At 41.3% G+C, this 18,291-nt stretch overlaps 1 protein-coding gene across 1 annotated transcript; it reads left to right on the top strand.

The window, feature by feature from the left end:
- Positions 1–8,506: 8,506 nt before the first annotated feature.
- Positions 8,507–17,344, top strand: kpna1 (karyopherin alpha 1 (importin alpha 5); the record flags this gene model as incomplete). The annotated part of the gene is given in 15 exon segments (XM_080515435.1): positions 8,507–8,542; positions 8,545–8,584; positions 9,328–9,461; positions 9,720–9,833; positions 9,965–10,064; positions 10,297–10,391; positions 10,542–10,673; positions 10,823–10,911; positions 11,033–11,132; positions 11,308–11,471; positions 11,759–11,837; positions 11,932–12,057; positions 14,344–14,471; positions 14,921–15,096; positions 15,338–17,344. Coding segments are annotated over 15 exon segments (1,701 nt in total). The 3' UTR covers positions 15,526–17,344.
- Between the last annotated feature and the right edge of the window lie 947 nt (positions 17,345–18,291).

The raw sequence follows: 18,291 nt of genomic DNA on the forward strand, positions 1-18,291 counted from the left end.
TTACTTCTCTGCATTTAACAATTCCTATTTATAATTAACTCTCACTATATACAGTGTGTTGCCAGTGTGGCTCCCAGCAAGCCAGCGGGCGAACTTGGGATCCCACCAGAATCAAATCAACAGTTCCACCAAAACAGTTTAAATCAAGAGAGCTGTTTCGCAAAACTTGATCTTACCAAATCCAACGACAGACAGCCCGTTGAACACCAAACTTATGATGTAGGCGACAATAAACACGGCTATGGCAGCAAGACGCCCAATATTGTGGTGCCCCATTGTGGTCCACTGTGATTAATGAGAAGAATCACATCAGAAAAACAAACAAGTTTAATTTACTCGTAATAGTTAGACAAGGTAAAGTGGGAAAGTTGACACCTCGTACCCTTTTACATCTACAGTTCTGATCTTAATTTGAGTATAATAATCGCTCACCTGATGCAGCACCGACTGCTCTCGTTCGAAGACTTAAACATTATGTCATTCAAAAAAAGGACTGAATACATAAGCATGGAATCTACTTGTGTAACAACACTCATGAGCTCACGTGCTGCTTGCGGTCTGTCCACAATAATAAAGTAGTTGGACTTGACTGCATAACAAAACCAACACAATTAACATTTCAAGCCACCAAACCGGTCCTACCTCGCTTTTGTTCCTCCTTAAATGAGTAGAATAGCCAGAGTGAGGATCAGGAGTCACTGTGCAGAGGGTCGGGCTCAGTCTGTTTTATGGAAAAGCTCATTGTGTAAGATGAACGTTTATAGCCGAGCAATCACGTGGGTCCCTTATCTTGAATACATTGCTGCCGTAGTGCAAAGCATCATAAAAACCTTGGCAAATACCCCCCCCCCCCCCCCCCCCGAGGTTTCATAATGAGAAAACACACTGAATAACAGAACAATGTTATTTTGGTTTATACCTTGTTGTTTATTAGGATCCGAGCCAGAGCTGAGCGTGACCTTATTGGAATGCAAAAGATGATGATGATGATGATGGTGATGATGATGATGATGATGATGATGATGATGATGATGATTGTTTTAAAAATAATAATAATGATAATAATAATAATTATTATTATTATTATTGTTATTATTATTATTTTACTACTCTTTTACAGCCGAAACTGCTGCATTCTCGACGGTCTGAACGTGCTCAAACCTTAATGTGCACACACGTGAGAGGTGTCTTAAAATTGCATATCTTATGGTCACTGCCCCTACATTGCTTTCACGTTGGGTTTTTTGTTGTCTTTTTTTTACATTTGTATATTTTATTATTAACAATTAAAACATTTATTGTATTAACCTTAAATGTGGTGTTGTTAGTCTACAATATGTTGATGATTGCGACTTTTCATCAAAGGGCACATCTGAACTTCTCAGAAGCAGCATTAAACAAAAACAATGTAAAACAACAAAAAGGGTATTAATCTTGTTTTTCAGGTGACATGTGAATGTTTTTGTTTTGGCACATTCACATTACCAATATCAGTGTTCCCATTATGGAGACTCTCTTGCAATGGTACTGAATGAAAGTGGAGAGGGTTCATAACCAGTTTTCCTAAAGGATCCTTATGAATTGTGAAAAGCAAAATCATGATAGATTATACCATTAGAAAAAAGGTTCTATGATATTTTTAGCTTGAAAAGTAATGGAATTAAACGTGTTCATAATGATTCAATTATGATTCATGAAACCATCTCACTGAAGGGTTTAAGTTGTTTAGTTGGAACTTTCAAAGATATTAAAATTCCATTTGATTGAACATGGTTGTTTTTCAGCAAATCATTCCACAAAAACATACAAGTAACTCAAATAATTAATTTGGGACAAGTAGAAAAAAAAAAGTCAATATGCAAGGCAATAAAACACAGACAAAACAAATGTGTTTGTTACAGTGGCGAAAGTTAAAAATCACAATTTACATAATTAGGACATCAGCATGGTCACTTAAATATCGTTTTCTGCTTGTCAGCAATCTCCATCGGAGATTCAGGGTTGATGTCTTCTGAAGTCAGCTTGTTGATTTGCCTCCAAACAAACAAAAGTATTCGCAGGGCACACAGTGTGCAGGCGACAGCGATCAGCACGGCTACAGTGGGAAGAAAGAGGCAGAGCGGAGCATGAATGTCGATTCCACGTATAGCTACAGGGCTAATTCAGGGTACAGTGAAAGCAACAGAGCCAAAGTGATCAATGAGTATGTTCTCACCAACAAAGATGTTATTGCGAGTTGGAGCATCATAATTGTAGTTATTTGTGAAAACCCCCGCCAGGGCCCAAATCACAGCAGGGTAGATGATGAGAATGAACCTCACATGTTTGTCAAGGACAAAGTTTTCCAGGATAAACCTGTGATGGATCCAACACATTATTGTGCGGCAGTTTTACCGTGAAATTGACCTGTTTTTCTTGAGTCGCTCTCTGTTTTGCAACTCACCACACGATCAACAACAGAGCCAGAATAGAGAGTGAGACGGTGGCAGCGTCTGTGGGGGACATGTTTGCGTCGTACGCCAGCACAATATTCAGGTTCACATGAGTTGCAATGGTCGTCCATGTTGCATAGATGGCGACGCCATTCTGAATCTGCAGGAAACACAAGAGGACACGAGAGAGAGAGCAAAAAAAGACATTAAGTATATCTGTCAAGAGAGGAGAAAGCAGCTGGAAAGTAACAGATAAACACGGATATTGTATTCATTTGCCACACTTCAGCCGACTGACCAACACCCGGTGCAGCCACAGGTCCACTCTGTGGTATTTGCTGAGCCAGGCGCCGTAGTTATTGACACCGTAGCACGAGAAGAAAATCAAGGTGTAGTTAGTCAAGGCGATTAAGATGAGGAACACCAGAGCAGGAATTGTGTACCTGTGAGAGGAAGATGAAGTATATTTTACTATGATAAATATGTCAGTTGTAAAACTATATACTAGAGGTTGTAGGTCCTTCCATTTGTTCTTCATTTAATTGCTCAGTTTCTCTTATTTGCATTTGTTTACTATTGCTAAAGTAATCGATAGTTTCTGTTCATGGTCTAAACCTCCAATCTTAGGATTTTTCCAGAATTAAATAACATGTAGTCTAACAGAAACTCACCTTCTAACTGCATGAACGATTTAAAAAAAAAATTCAATGTGTGTTCAATGCCAATCGATTCAAGATAGTTTAGCTGGATATAAAGAATGCAAACACATTTCAGTTTAAATTAAAGAAGCTAAAATGAATAATGCAAAAGAAAAAGAAAACTCACTTCCTGTCCCACAGGAACAACCATGCGACATTGAGGCTCAGATTTAGGCACAAAGTGACAAAAAATCCATGCGGCAGAACAGCGGGGCTGCAATATACGTAACCATAGGCATTTCTGTAGACAGAAACGACAGAGAAATCAATACATATTGCAACAGATCATGTTCACAATTGTTTTCTGGCCGTCATAGTTTGAGCGGGGGCTTACTTTCTGAAGATACCAGAAATGACGAAGACCAACAGTAGTGCAAGGAAGGCATAAATGATTGACCAAATGGTAAACGTCCATCCAGATGGTGTGATTTCAGTTATAAACTCGTCTGAAATATTCCCCGTGTCGTACAGAAACGGGTCTGTGGGTAACAGTTTTGAAAGATTTGCAGAAAATAACACACCTTGAAGCAGCGTTTTCCCACAGTGTTGAATTCAAGAACATCACAGTGACTAGATTTAAAAAAAAAAACTAAATCCATAATTGTAAAATATTGTCAATAAATGAAATATTAGGAGTCAGACTTACATATTCCTGGTGCAGCCAGAGCAGTGAACACCATGGTGACGATGAAGAAGATCAGCGAGAGCACAATGGCAATCGCAAGGCTAATGTTGTGTTTTGCCATTGTTGGAAAGTCAACTCCTCTAAAAACAAACCAAAATGATCAATCAGAACACAATATAATGTTAGAAACGACTCACTGGATCACTTATCGTAGCTGGAAGAGCCCTGGGGATCACATAGCTGGCCTCAAGATTATCAACAAGAATTAAACATCCTCCAACATACCGATTATTGTGTTTTCTTGAGAGAAAGAAGTGAGCGGCTGACGAGGTGCTCGACTTTAGCAAAAAGTGCTACTTGTGCAACAGCGGGGCTTTTATGAGACTCCTGCACGTGTACTTGTTTGAAACTTACCCCTTCAAAGTTTACAGACTCCCACATGTCCTTTGTTTTCAAGTAACTGAATAGAAATTCCAAAAAAAAAAAAATATTATCACCTCACTTGACTCGACTTTACAATGAGGTTCTATAACATAGAGAGATATAGACTTTGACCAGGTAGACATGTTTGGTAACAGGTGTTTATCTACCACTGGCATCAGCAGGCGAGGTCAGCTATGTAACGAACGATGAACAGATGAATGGATTATCACAAAATTATGGAATGTTCACCCCGCAGCTATGGCTGGGGAAAGTTTTATCGCTGTTCCACAACTTTCACAGATGAATGAAAAGGTGGATTTGCAGGTTTGTTTGGGACTGACTGAGTAAACCACTAAGGCCCAGACACTCAAAAGTTGTTGCCTATACGTCACAGACTGAAATTTAAATAAAGTGGACTTATGTCTGCCTTTATTCACCAGGGAAAACCCAAAGAGTCACACACATTTGTTCATACTTACCAGCAATTTAGCCTTTAGTTGACCTGAAGGCCTGTTTTTGAGACTTGTGGGAGAAAACATGCAAACTTCACCCAAAATGACTTCACAATTACTACAATAATTGCACAGACAATATGGTTAGATATTATTAACCTTAAACATTTGCATGTGCAGGTGGAGTTATAGTTGGACCTCAGCCTAAGATAAATACAAATGAACTATAGACATAGACACATAGAGAGTGGTCATAATGATATATAGAAGAATGTTATGTTGAAAACCACATTTTGCAAAACGCCGTACTTTAATTTCACGTCGAGGATTTTGTGGAGCAACATGGAGGAATCCATCGACAAGGACAGAAATATCATGGGGTTTAAAAAGTTGGATATGAAGTTCATCCTACTGTATTGAATTATAGTTGTGTAATAGCTACTGAGAAAGATTATTCCAATATGTTGTTGTTTGTTTCTCCTGCTTTTCTTCTTGATCAGGTTTTATTGTAGTGGGGTAGGACAATTTAGCTTAGCTTCTCTTCTATTCCACTCCATTTGAGACAAAAATAATAATTTTCATCAAATTTGCTTATTTTATATTGTGATCTTTTTTTCTTTTCTGTAGACTGATTTTCTTTCTTTTCAATTTTGCCTTTTTTTTGTTTCCTGTGTTTAAAATAACAATAATCAAAATCCAAATACAAGAGTGCTCAGCTGTTATGAAATTCTACATTGTATAACCGTGAGATATATTCAATAAAGTAATTACATCCTCATATCAGTTATCACTGCCATTCTTTTTCTCTCTCAACATTTAATTGCAAATTTCCATTCATTCACATAACCTACCATGTGCTTATTTAACTTGCATCATATCTTTCCGGTTAATGATGTACAATCAACCACCCAGACTGTCCAGTGGTATTTAGAATTTGATTGTGGCTAATATGTTATCAGACTGTGCCCAACCTATTGTCACTTTACAAATATGTACATAAAGATAAAGCCAGACTATTATCTGGAGGTGGCATGTGGTACTAAATTGTCCTTCTGCACATCATAAAAGGAGCAGTTGTATCTTTTGATATAAAATGTAAGAGAAAGTTAGTTCTGTAAAAGTGCATTGTTCATACACTCCTTCAATAGACAAAACTTTAAAAAGTTCACAAGTTTAAGTTTAAAAGTTTCTTTGAATATTGTATTTCTGTATTGTCTGCATGTTTCAGCAGACTACAAGTTAGAGGCAATGATTAAGATAGTTACTGCATATTGTAAAAAGAGACTTGAGCTGAGAAAACCATTTAAAACCTTAATCTCCAAGGCAGCAGTTAAGAAATCAGAATCAGAATCAGAATCCTTTTTATTGCCATTGCTTGTAAACAGGTTCACAAACTAGGAATTTTTCTTGGTGAGATGTGCATTAAACATAAAAACATACACTTGGTTTAGATAAAAGAAAAGCTAAAAACTTTAAGCTATAGGGCTTAGGAATATAAAAATAAATAAGCTAAAAATAAGAGGTAAAATATAAAATATGGTACACGGCAACAATGGACATAGAACAGCAGGAACAACAGGATGGAATTACTTACGGTGCATAAGGTGATGGAGTGATAAAAATATTGATATTGATAATCATCTGGTTCTGTTGACACAGTTTGTTTTGAATGACATGTGATTTTGAGTTTGTGTGATGTTTGCGCCTCAGTATAAACAAAGACAAAACACGTTTTTAACTTTGGCTATGCTCACGTTTAATAGTCAAGCAAATTAAAAACAACAACAAAGATTCAAAATGTTTAAAAAAACAAGCTTCTTTTTTTTTTTTTTTTTTTAACAGTGGCTTTGCCAAATAGCATCATTGTTTTTTTTAAGTCCAACCATGAAACAACTTTAAAACTGAAACAGTTTGTTTCAACATGAACACACATTTCTTTTTTCTTTTTTTGTTGTTTTGTAATTATGTACAGTGTCGTCCGGTTCAGTCTTTCAGTGTCTTTTTTTTTTTTTTTTTTTACCAGAACTTGAGCATCCCGGCAGCCTCCCGCAGCTGCGCCTGCGGGCAGTATCGCCGCGTGTGCGCGCGATCCCCGGAGGCTCCGCACGTGGGACAGGTGTAGCTGCGCAGGATCGGGCAGGTGACTCTCCCGGTGTCGGACTTGAGCCTGTGTGAGCGGTACACCGCGGCGGACTCCCCGTTCTGCTTGCAGAACCGGCAGTAGTCGTTGCAGGTCCAGTTGCAGCTGTTGCTCGACGGGCTGCTGGCGGCGCTCGTGCCTGCGGAGCTTTTCCCGGTGTGGCAGCGAGGTGGAGTCTGCATGCAGGTCAGCGGCGGTGCGTCATCCCGGTGCTTCTCCTTCGTCTCCGCCGGGTCCTTCTCTCGCTGCGCCGCCGGGTCATCTCGATCCACCTCCCGCCAGGCGCACAGCAATCCCCCCAGCTTCATGTAGTCATGCCACATGTCGAAGCTGTCCCCGCTGGACAGGGTGGGACACTGGACATTCACTCGTCTTTGCATTGTGTTCATTTGGAGGGGGGGGGAGAAAAAGAAAGACGTGTTGCTGAAGCCACTCATATTTGTAGGAGTCTGCAAGGGGCTCAAAACGGCAACATTGTTCCCCTTTGCCACCCCAGACACCTGTCTTTAATTAAAGTCAGTCCCAGGTGTCCGAAGAAGAAGAAAAAAAACAAAAAACTGCTTTAGTCTGTGCAAACTGGAGACTCCGGGATCAATTGTTTTGATTTTAATAATATGTACGAGTACTACGCAGTTTCATTCTGCTAATACCATCATAGCACGTGTGTTGAAGGTTTTGTTTATTTCAAAACCACAAATGTTTTGTGGCTTGAAATCAAACATCACAAACAACAATATGTGACACCATTGGATTTGTAATATAAATACAGATGCGCTGAGACATTATGTGCTATTCACAGCTTAATAATAATAACAACAACAATAATAATAATAATGGCATAGAGATTTAGGAATCTGTAAGAAGCACAGGCACAGACATCTGAAAATTACTTACAGGATTTTGTTTGAGGCCCAAGACGCATGGTGTTTAAAAAAAAAGAAACACTCATTATTAGGCAGAGTGAGTGGCATCAGGAAATGTATTTATTTATTCATTCATTCGTTCGTTTATTTATTTATTTTTACAAAGTTAAAACACCACGTTTTATGAATAGTAATCGCTTCGGCATATTGATAATAAAATACAAGATTTTCTGTGTAACTAATAAGAGCTGGACATTAGAGTTTTTAATCTCAAACTCATGATGCTTTTATAAAGTGTCTATGTTCATTTATTTACTTTTTTAAAGTTTCAAATTTTCTATTTCTATATTTATGTTAAGAGTGCTTCTAATGTTACATGTTCTATTTTGCACGTTTTTCTACTGATCTATAAGAGAGCAGCAACTGTAATTTAATTATTACCTATTGACAACTGAATTCAGGAGACTTCACACACACACACACACACACACACACACACACACACACACACACACACACACACACACACACACACACACACACACACACACACACACACACACGCATATCGACTTGTGTCTCGTGCCCTGATAAAAAGTATCACATTTAACGTCACACCTGCGCTCGCGGCACGCTTCTTGCGCCGTGTTGCTTTTGAGGTTGATACATAGTTTGATCTCCACTCAGACTCGTAATGAACCCGCACGCGCTCCAACCAGAGCCGTGCAGGTGCAACAGCAACACACGTAACGCTTTAAATGAATGGAGACGCACTGTCAATTATTTACAAAGCTATGGCGTCGCGTGGGCGAATACGGAGTGTTTATGCGCGTGCTCGGAGGGAGCGAGCGCGCGACTGGAATGGGGTTGCGCATGCGCAGTGCAATACCGGCGGCGGCTGTACGAACGGTGGCCTAGCGAACCAGGGGATTACGGAGCCCAATCTGACAGGTCAAATGTCGAGAAAAAATACCTATTTTCCCCGTGTATGTTTGTCAACGCGTAATATTGGCGAGGTTGCTGAGTTGTTTGCAGGGGAAACATTTGATGGATGTCCGGTTGTGGCGTAAGCCAAGCGTTACATTTCGGAGCTAAGCTAACGCTAGCTAATGGAGCTAACAACGGGCTTTGACATTCGCCAGCTGACCAAATGTACCCTTCGTTGATTTGGTCTCGGCTTGACTTTGTTTGCTTCTGACTCGATTGCAGCAAGCATTGTCACTGATTGCGTAATAATGATGTTATGTAATGTTCAATAGCAACGTTGTCAAGTTGCTGAAGCTAAGCCTGCTAGCTGGTAACCTCAGATGCCCTCCTTTGTAAAAACAATCTTCGTTGAGAGGAACGAGACCCCGGTGGCCTTGTTTACTGCTGTGTGAAGACTTATTCCGTTATTGATTGAATCTCTAAACGCTTAAATGGCGACGAATGTTGTGTTACTGTATCGTATAGATGGTGGCGCAAAACTTGATGCAGCGGTCAAGTACTTCAGCTAAAAACACAATAATCTGGTGTTAAATATTTCTAGAGCCTAATCTCAAAGGTGATGGCCCCATCACGCCTGAAACTGATCAGTCCACAACAAGCTACGCGTTGATAATCACCTATGCGTAAATTAAGTAAATAACGCATTAAACACTAATTTAAATAATCCCTTGGGGTGGCTTTATTTATAGTTGTGTGCTTCTTCTTAGGCTGCACAATGAGTCAGGGTAAGGACAATGCACGACTCAAGAGCTACAAGAACAAGTCTCTTAACACAGACGAAATGAGACGGAGGAGGGAAGAGGAAGGTCTGCAGCTCCGCAAACAGAAGAAAGATGAACAAGTAAGAGAGGTTTACATGCATTGAAGTTTGTTCCGACACACTGAGGAAGTTGCGGCTGCTATTTACAGCTTGCTGCCAAAATGATCCAGTAGTTAAATCGCTGTTTTTTTTTTTTATGGGAGTAAATTTATATCTCAAAGCAAACTGAGTCCGGTCAACTGGACTTGGTTGATACTAATGCATTTTCTGTGTGGAGTAGATTTATATTGTTTGATTTTTCAGCAATGCATCAGTACCTAACTATTATTCCCATTTCAGCTTTTTAAGAGGAGGAATGTTGCTACTGCAGAGGAGGATGGCGCCTTGGAGGATGACGGGATGGCCGATAGTGGCTACCTGGAGTCCCAGGCTAACAACATGGATCCTCTTATGGTGAGAAAGCATTCATCGCTGTGACAGCTGAATGTAGACGATGCCATGAAAAACTTCACATAAGTTGCTTATGACTAATTTTGTGCTTCTTTTTTTTTTTTTCTCCAAATCTCTATTGCTGTGGTGCCCAGGGAGGGGTGATCTCTGAGGACATGATCCAGATGATCTTCTCAAACTCTCCTGAGCAGCAGCTAATAGGTACTCAGCGCTTTAGGAAACTTCTCTCTAAAGGTAAGGGTGCCTTAGTTCTTTTTCATTTCTGACATAGATGTTGTCCATCACACAGTTTTGCTTGTTCACCATCATCCCTGTGTGATACTTTATTGCACAATTGAAAAACTTATTATATCAAAAATCTCACAAGGCTTTTGAATATTAATAGATGTATATAAATGTGTCATTAAGCTAATAAGTTTGACTGTATTCACTGTTTTTCAATTACTGTGCGGCATGTCTTACACAGAGCCCAATCCACCCATCGATGAGGTGATTGCTACTCCAGGTGTGGTGGATCATTTTGTTGAGTTCCTGAAAAGAAGAGAAAACTGCACATTGCAGGTACTTTTCTTCAGTGAATCTTGGCAATGGTGCAGGTCATGATGAGTTCTTCTCTTCTTTATGCTTTTCCTGTATGAACAATGTATTTTAAGTCCTGTGCACTTTGTTCTCTGGTATACTAATTCCAATACTTTTCGAACGACATTTTAGTTTGAGGCAGCGTGGGTGTTGACCAATATTGCGTCGGGGACATCCCACCAGACACGGGTGGTTATCAAGGCAGGAGCCGTGCCCATATTCATTGAGATGCTGAGTTCAGATTTCGAAGATGTTCAGGAACAGGTAAAGAGTATTTCCTGACCTTCCTGGTTATCCCCCCCCCCCCCCCGCTTCTTTAAATGAACTTTAACAAAATTTAAAACTGTCCTTGAAAAATGAATAATTTCAATATTGTTTCCTCTCCAACGTGAATGGTTTTTGCTGTCCCTCAGGCAGTGTGGGCCCTGGGAAACATAGCAGGAGATAGCACAGAATGCAGAGACTTTGTCATAGACTGCAACATTTTGCCTTCGCTGGTTCAGTAAGTTGCAACTCAGTGTAACAAAATAATCTTGTCCAACACGAAAATACTCAATATTGATCCATTATTTATGAATAAATAAATGTATAAAATTTATGAACGTTAAAATTCCTCTCTCAAGGTTATTGGCCAAACAAAATCGTCTAACTATGATGAGGAATGCAGTGTGGGCACTGTCAAACCTGTGCAGAGGAAAGAACCCACCTCCAGACTTCACTAAGGTAATTTGCCAAGATAAACATATCACTATGGCAACAGCACACCTCTCACATTGCAAAAGTACACCATATCTCGCTTTTCGAGGTCACAGGCTGTATGAAGTAGCTCAATATAAGAAATGTCGTTGCTTCCACTGACATTAACACGGACATGCTTTCTCCTCGCCGTGTCTTCCAGGTGTCCCCGTGTCTCAGTGTGCTGTCCTGGCTGCTCTTTGTCAACGACACAGACATCCTGGCCGACGCATGCTGGGCACTTTCCTACCTTTCTGATGGCCCGAATGACAAAATCCAAGCTGTTATTGACTCAGGAGTTTGCCGCAGGCTGGTCGAATTACTGATGTGAGACCCTCACTGACACATTTCTGTTGGGAAAACCATGTAAATGTATTGTTTGTGGAGTGTAAAGACATCTTAGTGTTATGTTTAACAAAGGCCAGTAATAATCTTAATTGTGTTGTGTTGCATGTTAGGTTTAACAATCCAGCTATAAGTTTAAGATTTCACACTATGACTTTAGGTTTTCTTCATACATTTTCAGCTATTGCATAAACAACAGAAAAGCAAATGTTCTTCACCTTGGGAACAACCCCAGATTGTTCACTCACTGTACTTCTGCTCCACTCCAGGCACGCCGATTATAAAGTGGTGTCTCCTGCACTGCGAGCTGTAGGAAACATAGTCACTGGAGATGATCTACAGACACAGGTAGGCGCCACAGCTACACAAACAGGTGAAATACTTCACAGAGGGAAGCTGGATTTATCTGACTTTGCGTCTGACCTATTTTACTTTTCTCTAGGTGATCCTGAACTGCTCAGCACTGCAGTCCCTGCTTCACCTGCTGAGCAGCCCAAAGGAGTCAATCAAGAAGGAAGCCTGTTGGACGATCTCCAACATCACTGCAGGGAACCGAGCACAAATACAGGTCGGTTTGTGTTATCCCACAAAAAAAAAGTTTGAGATTTGTTTGATGGTGGGGAAAAAAAAAAAAAATTAAAGCTGCAAGCAGCATTGGTCGGGACCTCGAGATTGCCCGTCGGGGGGGTGGCTATGAACGGTTAATTAAAAAAAATATTATTTAAGGAAAAAAAAAAAAAAAAAAAATTAGTACTTTTATTTTGAAAAAACGGCGTCGGAACCAGCTAATTAGCTAGTGATGTGTGACCGCAGCACCCCCATTAGGCAACCTACCAAATTTCAGCTCAATCGAACAATGTTTACTAGCATGCTAATGGGCATGCTATGCCGCAAGCTAGCGGATACACCTGAAAATCTCAGTGTGGTACTCCCCAGGTTGCCCCGATCCCAAATCTGGTCTTACTTCAATTCTAGTGTGAATGACACTGCACTTATGGAACAATAAAGGTTTTTCAAAAACTTCCACCGACATGAATTATATGGCCTCAGGCCAGGCCTCCTACGGAGGTCAGTGTGGGACATGAGACTGACCTGGTGGAGTGCCGGGCCTAGGAGGCCCGGCCTTTGTCGGCGTGAACGAAGGTGTGAATGATGCATCAATGAAGGTTTTTCACAAACTTTCACCGACATGAATTACATGTCTCAGGTCAGGCCTCCAACAAAGGTCAGTGCGATACATGACAGTGACCTGGTGGAGTGCCGGGCCTAGGAGGCCCGGCCTTTGTCGGCGGTGTATGAAGGTGTGAATGATGCATCAATAAAGGTTTTTCACAAACTTTCACCGACATAAATTACATGTCTCAGGCCAGACCTCGTACAGGTTTTGCATGTCCTCATGACAGGAGAACATGAGACATGAGAGTGAGGTCAGGTCACATGAGAGTAACCTGACCTGAGAATGACTGGTGAGGTCACTCTCAGGTCAAACTGCAGGATATGACAGGCTGTCAATCACACAGCAGTGATGAGCCTGAAGCTACAGGAAGCTGCCCATATATGGAGTGATGCACTGACCAATCACAGTGGAGAATTTCACAGCTGCGCCGAGCGCGGACACTCTGACGTCAGAGTGAGCCAGAGAGGATTATATTAGAAGATTTTGCGAACAACTGCTCTTAATCTATACTTATCGGGGGAGTATGTGGATAAAAATACCATACTTTTGTAGGAATTTTTGTCCTCTTTAAGATTGTGTACGTTTGGAAGCAGTCAGAGGTAAACTTTGGACACCAGGGTGCGCTGTTTGGCGACAACGCCGGATATCTCCCATCAGGATTCAATGTAAAAATGTAGAATGAAAAAAATGTTACTGTGTCGTTTTAACTCGTCATTCTGGGGACTTGTTTTGGAATTTTTCCCACATATGTTACATCCTCTTGTTCGGCAGGGTCTCGCGGTCGTGGCGATGCCCTCGGTTTGTGGCTGAGAGTCACGGTTTGCAAACAGTTAAGAGTAGTTCGGGGAGTTTAAAATCGTTGATTTTCGGGGAGAATTTTCCATCTCCCCATGTTAATGGATGACAGGAGCCAAAAAGGCGATTAGGGGGTGGGGAGCTTGGACGGCTAATAAAAATTAAACTGGACTAGGTAAGAAAATTTCCCTCTAGAGTTCAGTAGTAAACAATCTCCTCTATTTTTGTATATCTCAATTTAACCGATGCGACCTTCGCCCTATGAGGAGTTAAATTTTCCGTTTCGGCCTTTTTTTCCCTTTTTTGGGCGAACACCTTACTTTGAAAGGCAAATAGCCGGCTTCCTGTTGGAGTTAGGCCAAAAGTTAGAGTGCGTGAGTCGTAGGGCTCGAGTAGACGAACAAATTTCGTATTCGCTGTTTTTCTGTACGACATTCCTACGGACCGTGGCGTACGATTTAAAGTGTCTAGGTGGCGCTAGAGAGCCATTTTTTGATTTTTGGGGGATTTTTTTAGATTTTATTAAATTTTTCACCAGTTTTGACGAGTGTGCCAAATTTGGTGAGTTTTTGAGCGTGTTTAGGGGGTCAAATTTGAGGCGATTGACGCGTAAGGAGTCCCATGAAATAATAATAATAAGAAACATTCGAAGAACAATATAGAATTTCACCACCAGGTAGTGGGAGGGTCAGGGGAGTTCCTGGATGTGTGTGGGGCCTCCTGCGGAGGCCCCACACTTTTGGCGACGACGAAATCCAAAAGAGACCTGCCGTTGGCTGGGCCTAGGGCCCAGCCGTTGGCGAGGTCCCTAAAAATATATATATATATATATATATATATATAAAAATCCTTTTTTTTTTTTTTTTTTTAATCTGTTTGTAGATGGTGATGGATGCAGGATTGCTCACTCCTCTCATCACTATCCTGCAAGTAGCAGAGTTTCGCACACGGAAGGAGGCAGCTTGGGCCATTACCAACGCCACCTCGGGGGGTTCTGCAGAACAAATCAGGTGGGATGCTGAAAGTGCAGCGAGGAGATTGCTCTAAAGGATTCCATTTTATGGTCTTGGGGAAAAGAAATAACTTGTACTTTAGATCAGTATCAGACCTACAGCACAAATAAGCTTATTTTGGCATGTACGTTGCTACGTTTGCTTCAAACATTGTCAGGGGTCAATTACGTTGCTGCTGTTGTGAAACAATACATCCAGTAGAGGGCAGTACACGTTGGTTTCATGTGGGACAAAGTATCTAATCCAAACATCAATTTAAGGGGTTCAAACTGATAAATTAAATACTTGTGTCACTTCAGTTTGATCCCGGGGGAGATGATTTGTTTGCTTATGTTTTGAACATTGCTAGAAGATAAGCTGTTTATAACATGAGTTATCTGAAGCCGATTTGTCTCACTGACCAACTGAGGTAAGTGTTTGTTTTGTATGTGTGCTACTTTCTGCAGACACCTAGTGGAACTTGGCAGCATCAAACCTCTGTGTGACCTGCTCACGCTCATGGACTCCAAAATAGTTCAGGTGGCTCTAAACGGCATCGAAAACATCATGCGACTGGGAGAGTTGGAAGCCAAGAGGGGTGGAGGCATCAACCCGTACTGTGCACTCATCGAAGAGGCCTACGGTGAGCACAAACACCATGAAGCACATAACGTTCACAGCAAATGGTCTGTGAGAAGTTGAAACAACAATACAGATGTCAAATCATGCACACTTTTTTTTTTTTCTGTGAAGAAATTAAGTCGTTCAAATGTTGTCATGCCACTTTTGAGAGTTTTCAAACAAGCCCCCGACTTTCCATTCAATCAGCTGTGTGGTTATCGATTTCCAGTCATTTCAGTGCAATCCTCCTCTCTTCTCATCAGGTCTGGATAAGTTGGAGTTCCTACAGGGTCACGAGAACCAGGAAATCTATCAGAAAGCCTTCGACCTGATCGAGCGCTACTTCAACACCGAAGACGAGGACCCGTCCCTGGCTCCGGCCGTCGACCTGCAGCAGCAGCAGTTCCTCTTCCAGCAGTGCGAGGCCCCGATGGAGGGCTTTCAGCTATAATGCTAAATCCTTCCTCGTGCTCAAAGCTCATCCTCGCCCACGCTCACTTCTCTTACTCTCTGCCCGATGCCATGGTCCCGGGTGGCAGTAGCCCTCGGCCGCCCCCTCCTCCCCTCCTCCCCCTCTCCCGTCTCATCGTCAGAGAGGTTGATTTAATCATCGTCACGATTATTAAACATGTAATATTACAGGAGCACGTGTGTGCATACGTCCAACATGGGTCAAGTTCTGCAGTCTTGTCAGCCAGTTCGTGAAGGTTCCACTCATCATTCTGTCTTGCACCCGGCGTCTCCTCCTCGCAGACTCCCCCTGAAACACAACATATTTCTTTTGGATCCTGTCCTGGGCTAATCCCGAATGAAAAGCACCTCTCCACGTTCCTGTAGGATTACCAATCGCTTTCTCTGAGTCGGCGGGAGTATTCGGACTGCACTTCTTGTCTGATCGAAGCATTTTGGACTCTGAAGACAGACAAACATGGACGTGATTTTTTTTTTTGTAATTTACATTTTTTTTTTGTTTTTAAATAATCCCTTTCCCACACGCATAGAGAAGAATGATCTAACCTAAACACTGGACTGACCTTGAGACGTTGACCACGTTTGACTGTGGTCGCTGGACTGAACCGCCCACCGCGGGTCCGCGTGGCCAGGCCCAAGCCAAGGACTCGGCCAACCTCTACAAAAAGGCACTTAATCGACTCAAACATGGAGGTTGGACACCCCCGTGGCCCGTCTCCGACTGCAGATGGACACATTAGGAACTCGACTGTGTTACAAAGGGGCGGGGCTCGTCAGTGACAAAGCAGGCTGCTTGCAATCTCTCCTGGATCTCATATCATGCATTCCTCTACCTAATGGGACTTTTCCACCTGCACAGGCTCCACCTTGGATGGTTTCGACTGCCTCCTGCCTTCTTGTGTGATGTGAAATAACCCCATGGAACCATGGGAATTGGAGTCTTCCCTCGCACTGAGACAATTGGACAGACTTGGACAAGACAAATAAGACTTATAACCCTGGATTCTGTCTAGCAGCAGACCAGTGGGGATTTTTATTATCTTTCCATCATTTCATTTCATTTGCTGCACTTTAGTTCTGGACTGATGCCTGCTCATCGACAGTACACCATAGTTTCGACATAAACTATTTAATTGGTTGATGACATGGCTCTTCCCTCCTCAGGAAGCGAGGTGTAAAGAGGGCCAGTTTGTTTCCTCGGTCCCCTTCTGGTATGGCAAGAATGACACTGTTTACCCTTTTTCCCACCAAGGGATTCCATCAGATTGTGGACTGAATCTGTTCGCACATTTATCACAATCAGAGGATTGTGCTGCCTCAGCACAGCTACAAGAACTTTATTCTGACAAAGTTACTTCTGACAATTAGATCTCTATTTGTAAAATTGGCTGTTTAGCTGTGAGCATCTAAAAACGTGACTTTCCAACAGGCATTCAGGTAATATGTTCCCGTTTGATCATGCCAAATGATTAATGTGTTTCGGCCTGAAGTTGGTCTTTTTTTTTTCAAGAGAAATAAAAAAACAGCATTTTTTTTATTTTTATTTGAGGGTTAGCATCTGTCATGTAGCTGATGGTGCCACAATCCTTGTTCTACAGAAATCCTTTGATTTCAACAAAAATCCAGATTGAAACTTGAAACTCCTGGTGATCACCTTAGTTAGCTGAACTGAATGTTTGTTTACCAAGTCCTCTTTACAATGCTTACTTTCATCAACGTCTCAACAAGAGATGACCAGCTCTACATGTTCATTAATGTTTGTTGTATTGAGTTTGTGCATCTGTCCCCTGTTGTTCCATTTGCATAAAAGTCGTTTCATGATCAACAGTGTTCAGTGAATCAGTTGAGTCGAACCCTCGGATGTTTTTTTGTGCAGCCACGTCGGGAAAATTCTACACACAAAAACAAAAACGATTTGAAGCACTCGTACCTCTCGAGGTCATATATTGGCCAAACGTGAAAATGCTCAATGCTCTGCCAGTTTCGTAACAACGGCTGAAGTTCACCGCAAACGTCTGAACCCGTGTGGCTGGATGATGGTGCAAGTTTCTTTTTTGTAAAGGTCCATCTCGTTAGCAGAATTTGGAGTTCTGGTATTGAGGAGTTGGTTTGCAGTGCGTGCCCTTCCTTTAATCCAGAGGCAAGGCATTCAGGAAAGGGGTGAAAAGGTCAATCAAATTATGGAAGTGTTCGATTCTGATTGATGTGGAAAGAAGAACAAGTGTTAGAATGCTCTCGTTTTGTCGCCTAAGCTATCAAAACAAAAACAAAATAACAGGATTAAAATGTGACGTGACCAACATGGGATATGGGATATATTGCGTAAGTGGATTAAAAACAGTTAAACGAGGCTCTAACATCCAATAATGGCCAATAAAGTGATGAAATAGTAGGTTTTATAAAACCATAATTGAGAGTGCTGCATACTTTGTATGATTAGTATGTTTTCCACTATAGGCAAACACATTGCACAAAACCTGCAAGGAAATATTACATTTCAAAAATGAAATTATTACATGAAGTTATAACAATTTGAAAGGATTTTTAATGCTTCTTTGATCATGTAATGACTTATTAGATTATTGTCAAAATACTCTTATAATGGCTGAGATGTACTTATATGCTATTGGCAAGTCATTACATTTTTGACTACCATTAAAAAAATTATTACATTATTGGTCATTTTTAAGTTAGTTGTTACAAATGTCAAGTCATGTCTCTGGTTGGACTTCAGTTCCTCCAGTGC

This window comes from Blennius ocellaris (assembly GCF_963422515.1).
Source record: "Blennius ocellaris genome assembly, chromosome: 19".
Taxonomy (NCBI): domain Eukaryota; kingdom Metazoa; phylum Chordata; class Actinopteri; order Blenniiformes; family Blenniidae; genus Blennius; species Blennius ocellaris.